This window comes from Oncorhynchus nerka, linkage group LG3, assembly GCF_034236695.1.
Source record: "Oncorhynchus nerka isolate Pitt River linkage group LG3, Oner_Uvic_2.0, whole genome shotgun sequence".
Lineage (NCBI taxonomy): Eukaryota > Metazoa > Chordata > Actinopteri > Salmoniformes > Salmonidae > Oncorhynchus > Oncorhynchus nerka.
The window spans coordinates 16,242,123-16,262,670 of NC_088398.1; the positions used below are offsets into that span (position 1 = coordinate 16,242,123).

The 20,548-nt window shown below is 41.8% G+C and overlaps 1 protein-coding gene and 1 pseudogene across 1 annotated transcript in view; one reads left to right on the forward strand and one right to left on the reverse strand.

Annotated features, from left to right (window-relative positions):
• LOC115114066 (dynein axonemal heavy chain 5-like) overlaps positions 1 to 7,645 on the reverse strand; it is a gene marked incomplete at its 5' end in the record, with an annotated part of 70,343 nt that extends 62,698 nt beyond the window's left edge. Inside the window, 2 exon segments of the mRNA XM_065008896.1 lie at positions 7,492 to 7,539; positions 7,541 to 7,645. Of these exon segments, the coding sequence (XP_064864968.1) occupies positions 7,492 to 7,539; positions 7,541 to 7,645 (153 nt within the window).
• Positions 7,646 to 9,261: 1,616 nt separating this feature from the next.
• LOC115114073 (triple functional domain protein-like) overlaps positions 9,262 to 20,548 on the forward strand; it is a 139,962-nt pseudogene continuing 128,675 nt past the window's right edge.

Genomic DNA, 20,548 nt, shown 5'->3' on the forward strand with positions numbered 1-20,548 from the left:
ATACTCTAGACTATTTAGCTATGCCTCTTTCTCTGTCTTCTATACCACTCCTACCCACTAGCTATCCACAGGTTATATACAGTGAAACAGACTGTTTCTGGCTAGCCTATAACACTACCCTGGACAGCCCAGTGGCTGGGGGCCTCATGTTAAAGAAGACAGAGAACAGAGATAGTAAAATCTACTACAATGAGTTGCTTGGTGGTGCTGCTAGGTAACGGCAGAAAAAAGGCAAGCCAATAAATTAAGCCGACTTGGTGTTGTATTTTGTGGGCCGGATGCAGATGCTTTCAACCTCTGGTTTTATTTTCCCCATTGACAGTCTGGAATGTAGCCTGTGTTGTCTGGAGAAGTGTTTCGTTCTAGGTTAAGCTACCTTTTTACTTGCAAGGGTTAGTCTATTTTGGGATCTAGGCCCTTTGGGTTCAGCACATTGCAACTTAATAACAAAACATTTTATAGCTACTGGGCAGACCAGAAATACTAAGCACACTTAAGCTGTTCCTGCATTTCTTTGTATCTACACTGGCATGTTACTATTTGGCAAACACTATATATTTTCCCCTAACATGACCAGACCGGACACATCGCATGCGTGTGCGTTGCAAAATAAATGTACACATACATGTTATTCAATCATTGCACCCACACTGCTTGAGCGCATCAGCGAGCGTCTGCGTGGCCAGGCCCTAAAATAGAAATTGGTTCTATTTGTGATGCTCAATGCGCTGAAAGTCCGACCTCTCCCATCTTCTCATTGGTTTTTAGAAGCATATACCCACGTGGGTGATTGAAAGATGAACTTAGGTCCACACTCCAGTCAGTTGCGGTAATGCACCTAAAGTTGGTAGCCAACCGCCATATAAAGTCCAAAATAAGAAGAATAAGCCTGATGGAATAAGGAGAGATGACTAGAAACAAATTCAGTTTATCCGTGGATTAATTGTCAGAGTAGAGGATTTTGTGCACTTCGGCTAAAATAACAACCCAATGTTTATATCCCAGGACAAATTAGCTAGCAACAGCAAGCTGGCTAGTTAAATTGCCATAAATGTTTAATGCTTTTCGACCTGTCCCCAAATTAATATAATTGGGGGCCTCCCAGGTGGCGCAGTGGTTAAGGGCGCTGTACCAGCTGTGCCACCAGAGACTCTGGGTTCGCGCCCAGGCTCTGTCGTAACCGGCCGCGACCGGGAGGTCCGTGGGGCGACGCACAATTGGCCTAGTGTCGTCCGGGCTAGGGAGGGGTTGGCCGGTAGGGATATCCTTGTCTCATCGCGCACCAGCGACTCCTGTGGCGGGCCGGGTGCAGTGCGCGCTAATCAAGGGTGCCAGGTGCACGTTGTTTCCTCCGACACACTGTGGCTGGCTTCCGGGTTGGATGTGCGCTGTGTTAAGAAGCAGTGCGGCTTGGTTGGGTTGTGTATCAGAGGACGCATGACTTTCAACCTTCGTCTCTCCCGAGCCCGTATGGGAGTTGTATTAATGAGACAAGATAGTAGCTACTAAAAACAATTGGATACCACGAAATTGGGGAGAAAACGGGGTAAAATTCAAAACCAAAAAATATATCTATAATTGGTTCTGAGTTTGTTTTCATACTTCAACCTGCGTGTCCTGATCGAGTCTGGTGTGGGGGGATAAAATCAACGTGGGGGCGATGGCACACGTGGACGCACGCATTTGTGTAAGAATGTATTTGATGCCATGGATAAGTCACAGTAAATGGCCTTGGCCTTAACGTCTTTAAAGTGCAACAGACCAGTGAGCCGGCTTGGCATCAATAACTCAGCAGTCTGAGTTATTCATGAGTTATTCATGCCAAGCTGGCTCACTGGTCTGTTGCACTTTAAAGACGTTAAGGCCAAGTCTGAGTCACATTTACTCCAATGGATAAGCCCAATTAAAAGATATATCCACATGAGTTCCATCCAGGTATCTGGTGGGAGTAGGAGAAGGCTGTGGAAGAAGATAGCAGAAGACGATGGCTAAAGATTTACAGCAGGCCTTGAGGTCATGCAGCAGATCAGAGGCAGCAGCCATCAGTCAACAAGCCTGGACACGAAAGACCAAACACAGCTATTGACCTATTGGACAAACCCAAGCCCCAGACTGCATCCTAAATGGAACCCTACTCCCTACATAGTGCACTGCTTGGTCTCTGGTCAAAAGTAGTGCACGATGTAGGGAAAAGGGTTCCATTAGACACGCAGCATGTGCATCACAGGCCAGCCAGTACACTACTGATTTACCACACTGCCAGAACAGAACCACTGGAGGGAATACATGCTTATATAAGCTAGCCAAGACAGGGGTTGCTGGGCGACACACACATCACACCTGCTCCCTGGGCTGGCAGTGATTCCAGTCCAAGGCTTTCATGATGAGCAAACAGCCACCTCAAGCTTCATCCTACAGACACACACCACAGCACACCAAGCATCAAGCGTACACAATGGCGACCTCAACTGTCTGCAAGCTTTCAGCTCAGATAAGAACTGAATGGCTAGAATGAAACTATCCTGACAAAACAAATCACGAAATACTTCAGGAGAAAAAGACATAACTGTGACATGGGCGTTTGGACATTGTGAGTCTTCTAATCCACTCGACGTTTGCAATGAACTCCATTGCAAACAATGTCTTTATCATAGAGTGTATCAAAAAAATACTGACTGAAATTGCTTGTTTCTACTGAATTTATCACAATTCTACAGAACAAGACCGAGAGCCAATCTTGACCAATGACTGATTTCAGTTTAGTTGTACTCTGGAGCCTATACATTTATCAAACAGTCAGCAACATGCACACCATATTAGCCCCAATCGGTGATCAAATAGATGACCTGTCCCTAACCATTATTTGGCAAGGACCCACTAGGTGCTTGTTGTCTCCGGTAGATCTACTCCATCTTCTCCTATCATCATACAAGTCCTACAGTGACAATCTCTTACCTTGATCACTCTTGAGACACTCTGTTTCCAGAGCTGTTTTCTAAATGCTCTAGACATGACTCTTAGCTCCTCATATCAACGCCAGCTCCCAAACGACCATCTACAATCTATGTAGCTACAGATAGAGATCAGTGAGTGCTGTAGAGAAGATAAGAGTGACTGTGATCACTCAGGAGAATAACTGGCATGCCTTTGTTTGCTCCCCACCTTTCTTAAACTGAGCTAACTGTCAGTGAAGTTAAAATCTCCTATAAACTATTCAAACAACTTAAAGATGCTGGCAAGTTGCCAAGCTCCGGCACATGACACACAGCCACAGGTGATGGGTATCACAGTAGAAGGCCACAGTATATTGTACACCAAGCCTTCATGATGCTATTGTGCAGGTGACAAAACAGATGAAAAGGAACCTTCATAATCCCCTATTACTGTGTCAGGTATTGTGTCCAACCTTGACCTCTCTAAACCACAGAGAACCCATGTGGTGAGGCCAAGTATAAGCCTCTATGTCAGGGATCACCAACTAGATTCAGCCGCGGGACGATTTGTTCTTGAGTGGATGGTCATCGAGCCGGAAAATAATTACAAATAGACTGCAAACTGGCAGCAAGAAGCCAAACATATAATTATATATATATTTTATATGACTAAAACCTTGCTTACATTTGTATACGATCACATATCTCTCTATTATGCGTGGGAATACTTTTGAACATGTTTTACCACTTAGAACTGATTTGCTGGTGTTCTTAATCTTTTATGTCCCAAAAAAATAATAATTTTTGCTCAGTAAACTTGGGGACCAAATTAAATCACCCACGGGCCAAAATCGGCCCAAGGGGCCGCCAGTTGGGGAACCCTGCTCTATGCGCTACCTACCCGAATACATAATGTGGCATTGATCTGAAGATGCGAGCAGTCTCATATTCCAAATGATCCAAACTGCATTGATATTATTGTAATGACCAAAACATTGTGGACAGTGTATTTTAATACTAGCCTATATTTGTGATAAGTAGCACAGCCTTGATGCAGATCTACAAGAGAAAACAAATTGATCAAACAACAAGAGTTAATGGAAATGCTCCTTAGTTCCACTGAATACAAGTTAATGTACTGACTTTCTTCTCCAAAACACATCTGCCTAATTTTCATTCTCTCAACGTTTTGTTTATGTTCTTACAGTAGCTAATTTTGTTGTGTAAGTTGATCAAAAAGCAATAACCGAAATACAAATGTATACGGTTTTACATTGAACTATGACATAGTAGTGACATGTTTTTCAATTAACTAACCAGTTATTTACATAAAATCTAAAGAAAGGCAAACAAGAAATAGAGCCTTTTGCAGCCAATTTAAATCTGACAAAAGCAATAAGACAGTGATATTCACAATGTTTTGATACATTTGAAAAAGATTTTTAAACGTATGTTTTTCCCTATAGAATTTACTCAAGTTAAAGTACAGTACACATTCCTAAAAGAAAACTACCCAAGTACTGTAACGTGTTACTTGTAGTGTGTTACTACCCATCTCTGTATTTTCATGAATCCCCAGTACTGTAAAATCCATACCTTTGATTGATCATTTATAGATGGACAACATAGCCTACAGGCTGAACCTCTATCTACACAATGGTCTGGTAAACAGTCCAGGAGACTGTTATGGTATTAAGATAAATACAATTGTTGGTTTCTTAAAACATTCATGATGAAATGCATGATTTGGTCACAGATAGGGACCTGAGTGTAGCCTAAGTAACGTCATGTAACAGAACTGTGTAGGTCAGCTTACCTTGTTTTGATAGTCAGGTTTAAAGTGAAGCATCGCCACTTTCAACAAAGCAACCTATTTAAGGAATCTACCCTCTTAATTGACATTAATTACTATTCATGAGAACACAGACAAGAATTCCAGTGCATGCACTGCAGAACAAGCACTGCCAGCGATCAGCAACTTATTTTCCAGCCCAAAGGTTACTATCTGAAATTATAATATTGTTTTCTCCTCAGACAGAGGCTTGCTAACTAGATAGTGTAGTATTGGGTGACCCCCTGTAGGCTAGGTAATTATCAAAAGCACTGCTATCACCTTACCAACTTCGACAATGGGGCTTGGGGCTGAATGGGTCATTGTTATACAGTAGAGTAGAGGCTACAGTTACAGACAGTTAGAGTTACAGACATGTCTCCCCTGGACAGGTATAAAAGAGCCCAGTGGTCCAATTACTTGAGGAAGGGATTGACCAACAGAGAATGGATGGTGTTAAAGAGCAATACACAATACTAGGCCGAGACCTATGTTGTGAAAATCATTGTTAGGCTAGGCCTAGTTCAATCCAACCAAGGAACACAATGACTTCTTAATAAAAGACATTCACCCGTGTGCATGTTGTACGCATGTTGTACTGGAACTAGAAAGGAATAACACTCATGTAAAGTGGTGAAAAGTGGGGTGAGATGAAAGTGCCAGCAGCTGATGATTAATATGACAGAGCCAATCCTTCAAAAATTAGGGGACCAACGAGTCTGGAGAAATGTTGAGTGACAAAACAATCCACCCAAACATCAAATTCAAAAGGGCAACCAGCATTTGGCTACTGCCTGTCCAAAGAGAACAACATACACCAAGAAACAAACACACCAGCCTATTGAATTGATTTTGGGTAACAGACACATACAACAAAATGTACAATTTGTACCCAGAGGATATCACTTGAAAGCGCTCCTCAATATTACATTCCATCAGATTATATAATATTGGCCGAGGACGCTCACAGACGAAGCTGCCACTCATATGGGGTGAGAGAGCGTTTGGTACTAGGAAAATTATCGTGCAGCTTTGCATTTAAAAGCAGTTAGAAAATGAATATTTCACTAAGGCATGACTGATTTCTAAAGTGAGACATCTCATTTGGAGAAACTGGGTAATTGGAGTCCCCACTGAATTATGTATGATCTGGTGAGAGCTCAGAGGGATCTAAGAGAAGGCCCCCATAACATCACCATAACAAGCACAACATGTCCCCATAACCACCTTAATATCCACAAAATGTCCCCATAACATTTAAAATATATATATATTTAAATGTAACATTTATTTAACTAGGCAAGTTAGTTAAGAACAAATTCTTATTTACAATGGCGGCCTACTCTGGCCAAACCCTGACAACACTGGGACAATTGTGCGCCACCCTATGGGACTCCCAATCACATCTGGATGTGATATAGCCTGGATTTGAACCAGTGACTGTAGTGACGCCTCTTGCACTGAGATGCAGTGCCTTAGACAGCTGCACCACTCGGGAGCATCACCATAATTGCCCCATAACATCAGCATAATTTCCATATAACATCATCATAATGTCCCCATAACATCACTAGAACATCCCCAAATGTTCCATAACATCACCTCAATGTCCCTACAATGCTCCTATAACATCACCTTAACATCCACCTAATTTTCCTATAACATCACCATAATGTCCCCATAACATCATCATACCGTTCCCATAACATCACCGTTGTTTCCTAATATCCAACACCATATGACCTTTTAACATTTTTAATTAATTTAGCTATTTAATTTGGAATTTTAGGACCCCTTTGATTTGGAATTTTAGGACCCCTTTAGCTATCCCTAAAAAATATTTTATGAAACATTGAATTTGGATTTACTAACATTAGCCTGTAGAAATGCATTGAATAACAGATTCATACATTGCCCTCAGAACAGTCTCAATTCATCGCGGCATGGACACTACAAGGTGTCGAAAGCATTCCACAGGGATGCTGGTCCATGTTGACTCCAATGCTTCCCACGGTTCTGTCAAATTGTCTGGATGTCAATTTGTTACATGGACCATTCTTGATACACACGGGAAACGGTTGAGCGTGAAAAACCCAGCAGCGTGCAGTTCTTGACACAAACTGGTGCGCCTAGCACTTACTACCATACCCCATTCAAAGGCAATAAAATATTTTGTCTTGTCCAACCTTACCAACATAATTAAAGCAGTAAAAATACATGTTTTGTCATACCCTTGGTATACTGTCTCATATACCACAGCTGTCAGCCAATCAGCATTCAGGGCTAGAACCAACCAGTTTATAATGCAAATTATAAAGTTTGAGTCCTTAATGCTGATTGGCTGAAAGCCCTACCACAGGTATGACACAATGTTTTATTTGTACTGTTTAAATTACGTTGGTAACCAATTTATAAGGCTGTTCTTATGCACGGCTCAAAGCAGAGTGCCTGAATACAGCCATTAGCCATGCTTAAATATGCTTCAATTATTGTGAGCTCTTGAGTCTACATATGCATGCTCTTCCTTACCAGAAAATGCCATAATTTTATTGGCAGGGAAACACATTTATTGGCAAGAAACACATAAAGAAACAGGACCACAACACGATGCAAGCTATTGGCTACCTTGCCACCTCCACCAGACAAATACAAAGATATACAGTACAACTAATATACATTACAATCACATCTACACAAACGAAATAGCTGATAATACCATCACCAAACCTGCATTTCCTTTATTGACTCCACGGGGACTGAGGGTTGGGACCTGTTTCTCAAGTTGCACTTCGCAGAACGCGAGCTGAGAGACATGTTGTTTCCACACCACCACGAATATGTCTTTGAAGTGTGAATACAGTATCAGAATTCTGGAAACAGTTGCAAGTTTTTAATGTCACGCGGGATTCTTATATTTTGGTCCTTGGTGTCCTGGGCTGGCTCGAGGGGCTCAAGCTGTAGTTCTCAGATAACACTTTCGCACCAATTAAATTGTGTTAGCTGTTTCCTTGGTTACGTAGGACATTTTTTTGTGCATTTGCTAATCGGGATCATTGGGACGTCCATACCCTACACCGCAACCTTAACCCATACCCTAACATTAACCTTAAGTATAACTCTTGCCTAACCCCAACCTTAACATTTAACTTAACCCTTTTCAATGTCAACTTCAATGGGGTATGGACGTCCCAAGGAATCCGGATAGCACGGACCGTTTTTTTTCTCCTGATGGGGGCAGCTACAACTAGATCCCTGCAGGCTGCACCATGATGACCATAGAAATAGTTCGGCTAGAGACACCACCAATCTACATGATTTGTCACGGTCCACTCATGGGGCCACAAAGCAACTTCTCATTGAGAAATGTCCGATATTGATTCATTTTTAATCAATGTAGAAAGATAAGGATGGCTTTTTGGCCTACACGTGGTTTTTGTGTAGGCTGCTAGTCCACAGTTTGTCTGTCATCTTTCTGTAATAGTATATTCGCGTTAATTTGTAACGTTACCCTAGAGGGAATGGGTCACACAGGTGGGATGCACAAGTATGGAGAGCATACAGGCCTAAACAAGCCTTCATCTTTCAAACAGTCTGTGTAATTAATGATTATTCCCAGGAGAGAGGGCCATGAATTGATACATTGGTGCAGCTGTTGAGTGTGTCACAGGATACAATTATATATATTTTCAAGATGCCTCGATGACACTTTGTAATATAGGCCCTGAGAAGAGCAGAGACCATTTATTTCCAAATTCACACAATAATCCTCTTCATTACTTGATTTTACTAACGGCTTTGTAAACTGCAGAATTTGTGCATCCCAACATAGGCCAATCGGTTTACCAACACTACGAAGAGGACAAAATGCATGTATAAAGGTGCCGTATACTTTTTAAAACCAGTGGGTGGCAGTGTTTGATCGAAGAATGAACCGTCTGGAGACTTGATAGCTGACGTCTATCAATCATTATTGTAGGTAGATCTATACAATCTCAAATGGAAAATAATAACACCAGGCCAGTCATGATCAGATAAATAGTCGAAATGTCTTGATTATTCCCAGTGAAGGAAGTGCTTTTGTGATAAATAACATCTCATAGCTATGTTTTCCTGTTGGCTACCATAGCCCATGATAGGTATATGTCTATATTCCATCATGTCTGGTGGTCAAGTGTAACCTGGTCCCAGATCTGTTTGTGCTTTTGCCAACTCCATTGTCATTGTCAAACAAAACAAAACATGCTTGACATGATACTTGCGTAAGGAGTTGGCAAGAGAGCAGAAACAGACTGGCACCCAGGCTACACCAAGTGGCCTTTATGATTTGGCTCCCCTTTCATCCCATTTGTGGCGCACAATGCCTCAAAATATCAGGGATATTCCTGCAGCGCCAGAGACCCCATACAAGACCTCCCCTTTATCAACGGACTTCCCCTCTGCCTCTGTGCTCAGGCTCTGGAGCGCCGCCGATCGGTAATAAGAATTTTCATTCTCGCCAAGATGGAGGTCTCTTGCCTATTGAAGATAGAACAGATTGCCTGCGTGTTACAGTAGAATATAATTTCAATGGTGTTGCATTTCCATTTTCTCGGGAAAATCTAGAGGAAGTAAATTCTTTGGAGATTATTTTTCCACATCGGTATTCCAGCCATGAGCTCTGGAGAGGGAATAGATGAGGCTGCTAAGGATGCGGCCGACATAGCGGCGTTTTTCAAGTCGGGTAAGTGAAAGAGGGGCGAGCACCTCCGGTAGCTCACTGTATTGATAATGCAATCTACATTGTTCCCGTATAGATGTTAAACTGATCAACAAATCCAGCCATTGGTGGGTGGATGCGTTAGAGAGATACGATTATTATCCTCCTAAACAGGCTCCCTGTCATCCTCTCTGTTTTTATTCCAATATGATAACAGAGTCAACCTCGGATAATAGTAAATTACGCACACTTCAATGTAAAAAAGAAGAAAAAAAGAAAACAGGTGTCGTGGATGGTTTATAATCTAGAAATGAAATGTAAGAAATGTATCCCTATCCCGAGATGTGTGTAGACTACATATTTCGATTATTCTGTACCCTGCGTCGTGGCCAACAAACATTTTGCAGTGAGCTGCTTGTTAGTCAGAAGCACATCCTGTAGATTGTGATAGCCTATCATGTAAACAAACTGTAGCCTATGATGCCGCCCAGGTGAAGAGGCTGCACAACCTATCTGGACCATAACTGAGTTTTAGGCCAGGCCTACGTATCCTCCGGACATCACATCTTCTTGTTTACTCTCATACAACATGTTGTGGAATAACCAAGAATAGACCATCACTTTTTTCCTTTGCTGTTTTGTTTATTTAGATACCCATTAGTTCAGCAGGGCAATACACAAATCCCTATAAAATGAATCCTTACAAAATATTCAGATTATTGTGTTATTAGTGTTATTGATTTTAACATATCTAATACTATTGAGTTTATCTCTGGTATACATTCTAATTATCTCTCTAGTCAATTTAATGACCTAACACAATGTTTTTTGTTGTTGTGCTTCTACACAACACACTGCCATCATTTCCCCCCACATTAATTGGGGTAAGAATGTCATTCTGTTGAATTAACATTTTGGAAAGTAAAACAAAAGTACATATAGGTGCCCTGGGAACATCCTATGATCATGATGAGACCACCTCAGATGATCCACAGTCAGAGCAGCTGTTCATTTGCGCTCCGCTGTTTCTGTAGCACCTGGTCTGGTGCATCTTGGTCAAGAAGTCTGTTTCCCACCATCCCCATGGATGACACACAGACACACAGACGTACGTTTGAGTGGGACAGACAGGGTCAAGCTGAAGTGAAGAAGACACTGATTCTTTTAGAAAGATGAGTAATATAGCCTAATGATTTATATAATCTATTATATTCTTTAGTGTATGCATGTTACACAGCATTGACTTGAGCTTTTAGGTCACTGGAGTCTGGAGGTAAGGAAGTTAAGAAAGAGCTGTCTAAAGACAATGTTAGGAAATGTGTTTGGCGAAGGAATGTCCCAACATTAATGGAGACAAGGGACCTTGAACTATAAGCTGATGGTAATCTCTAACAAGGTAGAAATATATGAATCGGCCTATGTTCCTTTCTCCCATAGTTACCACAAATATTTTCTCTCAGTTTCTCTTTAAGACAGCTTGGAATGCTATAATGGATTGTATTCTATTGTTTCAGTCTATAGTTGGTATGTGGCCAGTGTTTTCTGTTATAGCTGCTATAGACCATGTCCTGGGAGTTAACAATAGCAACATGAACCTGAATGATGTGCATGAACAGCATTTTCCTGTAAATGGTCTCTGTCTAGATGCTCTGAGGTTTGAGTAGCCCATTTCACCTGCTACTATTATTGTTAACTGTAAGGACTCCGCTTAGCTTGCTATATTGGCTAATAAGGTTGTATTTTGTGCAGTGTTCAAGCTAGTAAGTCATTTGCATGGTGATGCATTTAGACTTTCAAATTTCACACATTATGTAGATGCTAAAACTGGGATAGCTAGTCATGACGGTGTAAGAGAGAGGCCAGTGAAACACAACGCAAACAACATGACCCATAACTGTGTCCAAGCATACGGTAGGAGCAATTGATATGTTGCCTGAGTCCCAAAAGGCACCCTATTCCATATAGTTCACCTACTTTTGACCAGAACCCTATGCCTTTGAGGTACTATATAGGGAATAGGGAATATGTTCACTATAATAGGGTGCCATTTGGGATGCAACCATGGATATGTTGTTTGGCCTGTCAGTATCCTACAACACCATGAAGCCACAGGGAAAGGACAGAAAAGGCCATCCCACTTTCTGGAACCTCTCCAGCAGGGTTCCTAATTGCTGCTGGCTTGTTGAGCGTTGAAATCTTGGCACAAAGTTGCTCTTTCTTGTTGCACTGAAAGACATTTCTTTAGTTTGGGGAGCTCTGGGTGCACCCACTGTGATGCCCTGGTTCATCTCGAGTAGGACTTCGGTTGTGCACTACTTTTGACCAGGGTAGGAATAGGGTGTCTAATTGGACTCGTATGGGCTGTACTAGACAGCCTGGCTGAAGTTGTTATATGTCATTTAATTGGGCTAATTTTAGTATTCGCCCTTTGAAGAGTATCTAACGCGATGATATACTAGACAGTCTGTATTGGAAGACGATACGCATCACAGAAGTCATAGCTCGATGATTTAGTGAAGTCAACTATCAAAACAGTATTCTTTTCAGTTTATGGAGACATATTTCTGTTTGGAGTTGTTGTGGAGTTGTTGTGGGAGTCATGGAGATGTTGTGCTAGTCATAGTCATCTATAATTCCTCGTCCTTATCTTGTGATGAGGTAGACAGATGGATGTTATTATGTCATTCCCACATACATTGTATAGATCCTCACATTGTATACTGAGTCATCCTCTTGTGAGCTAATCAGTGAGGCGGTCGTAACTTATAGTCCACTTGACGATGAGGCTCATTACAGCAGCTCAGTAGCATGCCTATGATGTCAGCCCACACAACGTTTTAGGTCTATGTCCCAAGGATTTCTAACTTTTGCACTGTAAGCTTATATTCACTTTACACTGAGCGAACAAAACATTAGGAACACCTTTTCATAGACTGACAGACTGACCAGGTGAATCCAGGTGAAAGCTATGATCCCTTATTGATATCACTTGTTCAATCTACACCAATCAGTGTAGATGAAGGGGAGGAGACGGGTTGAAGGCAGATTTTTAAGCCTTGAGACACTTGAGACATGGATTGGGTATGTGTGCCATTCAGAGGGTGAATGGGCAAGACAAGAGGTTGAAGTGCCTTTGAATGGGGTATGGTAGTAGGTGCCAGGCTCACCGGTTTGAGTGTCAAGAATTGCAAAGCTGCTGGGTTTTTCACGCTCAACAGTTTCCCCCGCGTATCAAGAATGGTCCACCACCCAAAGGACGTCCAGCCAATTTTACACAACTGTGGGAAGAGTTGTAGTCAACATGAGCCAGCATCCGTGTGGGAATGCTTTCAACACCTTGTAGAGTCCATGCCCTGACGAATTGAGTCTGTTCTGAGGGCAAAAGGGAGGAGTGCAACTTCATATTAAGAAGGTGTTCCTTATGTTTTGTACACTCAGTGTATATTAATACTATGTATTTGCTATTTACCTAGTTATTACATTGGCACCGAGTGTAGTATACAGAGCTTTGGGAAGGCATAAGGTTGTCTTGGCCTGTTTGATGTGAGTTGACTCTAACAGGGATCATCCTGTCCCTCACTGTACTGTAAGCTGTTGTAATGCAGAGCTGTTCGCTGGCTATTCATAGCGTATTGTGGCATTTCCCATTAGCTTTAAATTACCCATATCAGGAGGTCATTTTCAGTGGCGTTTTAAGGATAGCAGACTGAATGAATTGTGTAATTGAATTATGCTTATTTTTATTTTTTCTTGCTTTTTAAGAACAAGATGAAAAATGTATGAGGTATTACTAACTTCAATGACACAGCATCATGCCATGCTTTCAAATGAGTACGCTGTAGCTCTATCAGGTAGTTCTGATTTACAAGTTTTTAATTTAACTAGGCAAGTCAGTTAAGAACATATTCTTATTTACAATGACGGCCTAGGAACTGCCTTGTTCAAGGGCAGAAAGACAGATTTTTTACCTTGTCAGCTCAGGGATTTGAGCTAGCAACCTTTCAGTTACTGGCCCAACGCTCTAACCATTAGGCTACCTGCCACCCCAAGGTAATAAGATACTAGTCATCCATCATACCACCAGTGGTTTAATGAGACCAATGGTTCCAACAAACATATAGTCTTTACTATGTCAAAGTACCTTCTATTTTTGTACTGTAGTCAGGCACCATTTTCCACCACATAGCTGCCTTGCTTTGCCCATTTACCATATTACACAGTGGGGTTGTTCTTGTGAGAGGACGGCCGTTACATTGGCAACGGTATAAATCAGGATATTTTCTGTGTACATGATTGTTCCAGCTCAGAGCAGGCTGAGGTTTGCCAAGTACTTTCATTTGATTGGTTCTTTGGAAAAGCCCCTTTACTAAATTATGATGTCCCCATTCCATTTAAATATTACTTGCTTTCTAGTGGTGATATTATGCCATAGAAAGGTCACAGTTATCATCTATTTACCATCAATTGTTGGACATGACAATTCAAATAGTCTTTGTCCGTTTAGGAATGAAAAATGAGTGTATGACTAGGCCTAATTAGACTGCCCTGTAATGTGAGCCAAATTGTTGTACTATCTGTGATCCAGCGTTATCACCCAGTGGGATCATGCTTATCGAAGTGGAAACCTAAGTGTTATGTAATAAAATGTCTACTGGCTGCTGCTGAGGAACAGACTTGACTAAAGTCTTCTTAGCTGTGTCACAATAACGGTGTAGTGTAGTAGGTATCAGATGCTCCAGAATCAATTCACATCATGAGGAGGGAGAGGGGAGAGAGAGGGGGAGAGAGAGAGAGGGGAGAGAGAGAGAGGGGGAGAGAGAGAGAGAGAGGGGGAGAGAGAGGGGGAGAGAGGGGGAGAGAGAGAGGGGGAGAGAGAGAGAGGGGGAGAGGGAGAGCGAGAGAGAGGGGAGAGAGAGAGAGAGAGAGAGAGAGAGAGAGAAAGAGCGATCGAAAGGAAGGGCAGAAAAACCACCTCTGCAAATGATAGAGTGGTAAAGGCTAAAGTCAGGGTGGAGTAGACCATCATGGCTTGCTTTTATACATATTCTACAGTCAGAAAGAATCCTCTTGCATTCTATTGCAAAGTCATTGTCAGTTGCTTCTAGTGGAGTAGAAGCAATCAGCCCAGAGTGGCATTGCACCATGAAACGGCCTCAGCCCAGCCTCCATCATGCCATCCTCCTCATAATTGGAAAAAGAAGAGCTTTTGACTGAGCTGTTTTGTTTTTCCCAGACTCACTTCGGTGGTTTGGTTTCCCTCCTCCTCTCTTCAGCGAGTCTACTGTATACTTACAATGGAGAGCAGATGTTTTAGTGCTGCTTGACTGTTATGTTTATTGTAGAGCTGTTTAAAAAGCAGCCTGCTGAATGTCTTTTATGAGATCCATGGCATTTATAGTATAGATTATTTAGAGATACTAGGCTTTTCACTGACCCACAGAACTATATCAGGCCACATAGCAGCAACCTGTGCACAATTCTGTAGTATAGATCATGAACTGTAGGCCTATGCGAGTTGAGTGGAAGAAATCTAAAGAAAATTGTTAAAATTGCATGCATGATCAGAAGGATAGCAAAATATTTACCTGGAAAGATTCTTAAGCGAACAACCCAAGCATGAATTGGGAGTCAGGTGAACTACTGTTCTGTGGTCTGGGGAAATTCATCAGAAAGTGAGATTAGGAGGCTGCAGATTGCACAGAACGAAGCAGCAAGGATTATTTTATGGTGGAGATATGATTCTTCTCTTGTAGTCATGCGCAATGCTCTTGGATGGTCATCAATCATCAAGATCAGAGAAAAACACAGGCTTATTTTATTTCACAATGTACACCATTTAAAATGGTATTTCTTTTCACACAATGGTTTCAGTTGGTAAGAGACAATAAATACATTGTCCCCCATCTATGTCTTATCTCGGCAGAGAAGAGAAATAGGCTAAATAAACATTTCGATTCAGAGTAATAAAGAAATTGAATAATTTATCTGAGCAAACCAGAAACCTTTCAATTTATAAATTCATACAATACTTAGAACCACTTAAATATAATACATTGGAAGGTTGTGCAGGACTATGGTAGATGAAGGAACCAATCTACCTCTTCAGACTGTTAGATTATTTATCTGGTCAATATGGCAGTGTATTATGTCTGTTGTTTATTACAGTGTGTTAAGTGTGATCGTATTATAAATGGTATTTTAATGTTTAAGGACTCATGGAAGATTAGTCCAAGTGAGGATTAAAAGAGATCATAATCAAATAAAATAAAACACTAAGTAATGCTTACAGGGTAAGGAAACCAATGTCATTTTGTAATTTGGGTCACAGTTATCATCTATTTACCATCAAATGTACATTTCCCATTTAAATTGTCCAGATTTGCATACAGATAACCGTCAATGTCAATAAGTAGGAATTGAGCATGCAGAGTGAAGTCAATAACTAGCCTAAGGGATGGCTTAATTCAGTCAAGGATATAGAGGTATCAATCACAGTAGCCTCAGCCTGCCACCCACGTTGCCTGGGGGCCAGGAAGGAAGGAAAGAAAAAGGTATTGTGGGCCATGAAGAAGAAGAGTGGCTGTGGGCTAAGCCTGCCTGTGTGTCTCCTTGAAATCCCTCATCTGATAAGAGAGGATTTCCTATCCATCAGTCAACCTCAGCCACCCACACCCTAACAGACACCCACACCCAGCAGCCCCCTCCTTCCCAGCACTAAGGAGGCGTCTGGAATCAGGGCATCTCATCTCAGAACCCTGGCCTCCTAGGTGTCTGTCTGCCGGCCTGCCTTCCTGTCTGTTTCCCTCTCAGAGACTAGCTGTTATATCAAACAGAGCAGCAGGGTTTTATTTGTTTCTGAGCTTATGTATTAACACCCCTCTTCTCTCTGATGGTAATAATAAACTCAGACGCACACACATACACACGCGCGCATTTGATCCTGCCCGTCGTTCATACAGGACGGCATATTAAAAATCATATACTGTTAAAAGCCTTTGTTATGTTTTGAGAACATGCCTTTCCTCTTTTTAATGAGGTTGAGGCACACACACACACACACACACACACACACACACACACACACACACACACACACACACACACACACACACACACACATACACACAGAGACAGGGCTCAGTTTGGGAATCAAAGCAATATGGCCCATAGTGGGACTGAGCTAGGGGATGTTTGGTGTGGTGTGGTTGCAGCTGTGTGCCCTCCCTGTGCTTGTCTCCAGTGAACAGCTGTGCACAGCCTGTCAAACAGGAACTCCACATGGAGCGAAACATCCTCTCCCCTTTGTTGTGTCTTTGGCTATGCCGGATTAAGTGATATGACATGCTATTCTATAAAATAATTTTGACGTAATTAATATCACCTGATTGAGCTAATCATGTAAATGTAATTCACTAGAGAGTCGGGGCACCACGAAATAATATTTATAGAGATGTTATCTTCCGAATAAACTCTTAAAGACCTAGTAATATTTTACATCAATAGCAGTCAATATTAATCGTCACCTTAATTCAGTCTCATCTGAAAGTTGTAAATTCTTGGTTATCTGCACGAACCCTGGCTCACAAGTTGAATCAGCAATACAAAATTGGGTTTAATTATTTATTTTAAATACCTAACTAATCACGCAGAATTACACATACACATCATTATATCATAACTTGATTACAAATGACGTCATAAAGGAAAACGTCCCTAGCGGGCGGAACAGATATGACAGCTGGTTACACAAAAGAAAAGGGCTTGAGTGAAAGAGCGGGAAGACTGAGGAACAAAGGGTGAAGCTGTGCTATCATAAATACGGAATCTTATGCATTCTAAATTACCGCCCATTTGGAAAAGGAAAATGCAATAAATATTTACTCTGAGCTGCGCTTCGGTAGGTTGGTGGTAGATGGAAGGCCGTGTTGCCCAACCGAGTCCTTTGTCCTTTGAAGAATGTCTCTGCTGGTAAATTGAATACGTTGTAGTAACGTCGTTGTGTGGTAGATGGGATACTCTGTCTGTTCCTTCCTAACCTGCGTTTGCAGCTGCTGTTGCTAACTCAACGGCTAGGAGGTATCACTTCTGTAGTGAATAAGAGTTCAAAGTTCATACCATTCGCAACCAAAGCTCACGCTGATGTTGGCTTCGTTCTGTAGTTATTATCTGAACCATTCTTACATCGGACAGTCATCCTCATATCCTCAGAACAGGAGGTTACATTGTCGTCAAGGCGTTATATAGGAAGGGAGAGGAGGGCGTGTTTGAAAAGTTTTATAGCCCATGTCCCTTCACAGGGGCGGGCTACTGATTGAGCAGAGCCTTATGAAAACCCAAATCTCACATTTTAGAAGCTAAAATCACATTTCATCCCATCACAAATAATTTCATATTCAAACATTTAAATTGAACAACAATTCCATGTGAATCCGACAACTCTGATGTGGAGACTTTCCACTGTAGAGTTTATGTCATCTTATCATTGATGAGAATGTCTCAGATGACAACCGAACTGACATCATTATTCATTAAGTACCACCGCATATGTTCAATTGGTTGGATTACCAGAATATAGTTCATTTCCCCCCACCTTCTGATGTTCCCAGAATCTCTATGTTAACCAAGGGTTTTGCAAATGTAACATCAGTAGGGTAGAGAGAGGAAAAAGGGGGAAGAGGTATTTATGACTGTCATAAACCTACCCCCAGGCCAACGTCATGACACCTTTGAAGACACTAACATGTTTAGATTCTCCTCGTGCTGCACTCCGCCAGCGGTCGCCTGGTTTAAATAGATCACGTGTCGCTGCTCAGATTTGTATAAAAACAAGCAAACTAAACTAAAATCCACATAATACAATATTGTCTATCTCATTCACCCCGTTCAAGTTGGTGCTTGTTTGTATGAGAGATATTTTTGCTTCACTTTTAGATCGTACCCTGGGTAGTTAGACATGTGTAATTGACTGTAACTCACAGCCATTTCCATGTTTGAAAGCCCCTAGGTGAATAGGCAAGAGTAGGATGCCAGTGATACAATGCCAGAGCTACAATGTAGGATGCCAGTTACAAAACCTAAGGCTTCATCTCACAGCAGAGGACCCTCTAGTCTATATTTACATTCCTTTTTGACATTTTTGACATTTCATTCATTTAGCAGATACTGTTATCCAGAGTGACTTACAGTTAGTGCATTCACCTGATGATAGCTAGTTGAGACAAGCACATTATCACAGTCATAGTAAGTACATTTAATAAACAAGTGTTAGTTCAAGAAAGGCAAGTTTTTTTGGGGGGTGGATGGGGGAGGTTTCTGTCGGATCATCATCATGTGAATTCCCGGTCACATGTCTTCAAGACACTTTTAATTGTGAGCTTAATATAGCTTAACATCAAATCCACAATGATGTTAACATCGAATAGCCACTGCAGTTCGCCGCCCATTTAATCCCTAGCAGCAGCATATGCTGGTTTGTCTTTTGAGAAGCAGGCAAAGTGGAGCTAAGCTGGAGCTATCCCGTGCCACTGATAGACGAATGACCCAGAAAGAAGACAGGGCTGTACTGCCAACAGCCCTGTCACGTACTGACCTTAGTTCCTTTGTTTTTGTCTGTGTTTTAGTATGGTCAGGGCGTGAGTTGGGGTGGGCAGTCTATGTTTGTAAATGTTGGGTTTTGAGTTCGGCCTAGTATGGTTCTCAATCAGAGGCAGCTGTCAATTGTTGTCCCTGATTGAGAATCATACTTAGGTAGCCTGGGTTTCACTTTTGGTTTGTGGGTGTTTGTTTCCGTGTGAGTGTTTGGGCCACACGGTACTGTTTCTCTTTTGGTTTGTGGGTGTTTGTTTCCGTGTGAGTGTTTGGGCCACACGGTACTGTTTTGTTTTGTTCACATCGTTTATTGTTTTGTTCCAGTGTTCAGTTTGTTTATTAAAAAGACATGAACACTTACCACGCTGCACCTTGGTCCTCCTCTCTATCTCCAGACGACATCCGTTACAAGCCCACAACACCACAGTACTGCCATAGGCATAGAAGTGAGTCAGTCTCAGTCAGAATGAAGAGAAAGCCTCACTTAACCCACTGTAATATGCTACTGTAAAAATCAGAGCAGACGATGACAGACTGTGTTTAACTTTAATGACTCCAGGTGAATTATCCAGCATTCTGCTTCAAATATATCATTTTTTTCAGTTTTCAGGCCTGTGGCGGTAGAAATATCTACAGATTCCCACTCAGGAGTTCTATATCATGATTCATTCCTGTATCAGTTTGTCAGTGCAACCAATGTGAAATGGATAGCTAGTTAGCGGTGGTGTGCGCTAATAGCGTTTCAATCGGTGGCGTCACTCGCTCTGAGACCTTGAAGTAGTTGTTCCCCTTGCTCTGCAAGGGCCACGGCTTTTGTGGAGCGATGGGTAACGATGCTTCGAGGGTGGCTGGTTCGAGCCCAGGTATGGGCGAGGAGAGGGATGGAAGTTAAACTGTTACATCAGCTGTAAGTCATTTGGTGGCTTCTTGTTCAATTCTGTTTGCATCCCAAATGGTACAATATTCCCTGTATAACGCATTACTGCTGTATTCGGAATAGGGTGCCATTTGTGACACAGCCCATGTCTCATGCTGTTTCATGTCTTTGACTAGCCAGATACTGGGATCAAAGCAGCTCTTCCTTGTCCTCTCATCTGCAGGCAATAATCACAGGCTCAAGGTCGGAAGAGATTCTCAAAGCCAGGCCACTGCATTCGTTCACTGACCATTCTTTTTCATCTTAATTTTTCTAGATTCTCTCCCTCTTTCAAAATGTGAGCCCAAACTGGACGAACCCACTCAACAAGCAGGTAATTTATTTACTTTATTATTTTTGCTTTGTCTGTGGAATGTATTGTATATTTGTGCTACGCGTATGACGTGACATCTTGCTTTGGGATACCCTCTGAGATATCTGTTTCTGCCTGTTCGTGGTCAGGTTTGGTTAAGAAACAGAAACAGATCCTATCATATCTCGCTGAGAGAGAGAGAGAGATGAAATTACCTCTCATATGGCTGCTGTTGCCAGTGACCTGCTCTTAGTGCACCCCAGCTGATTGA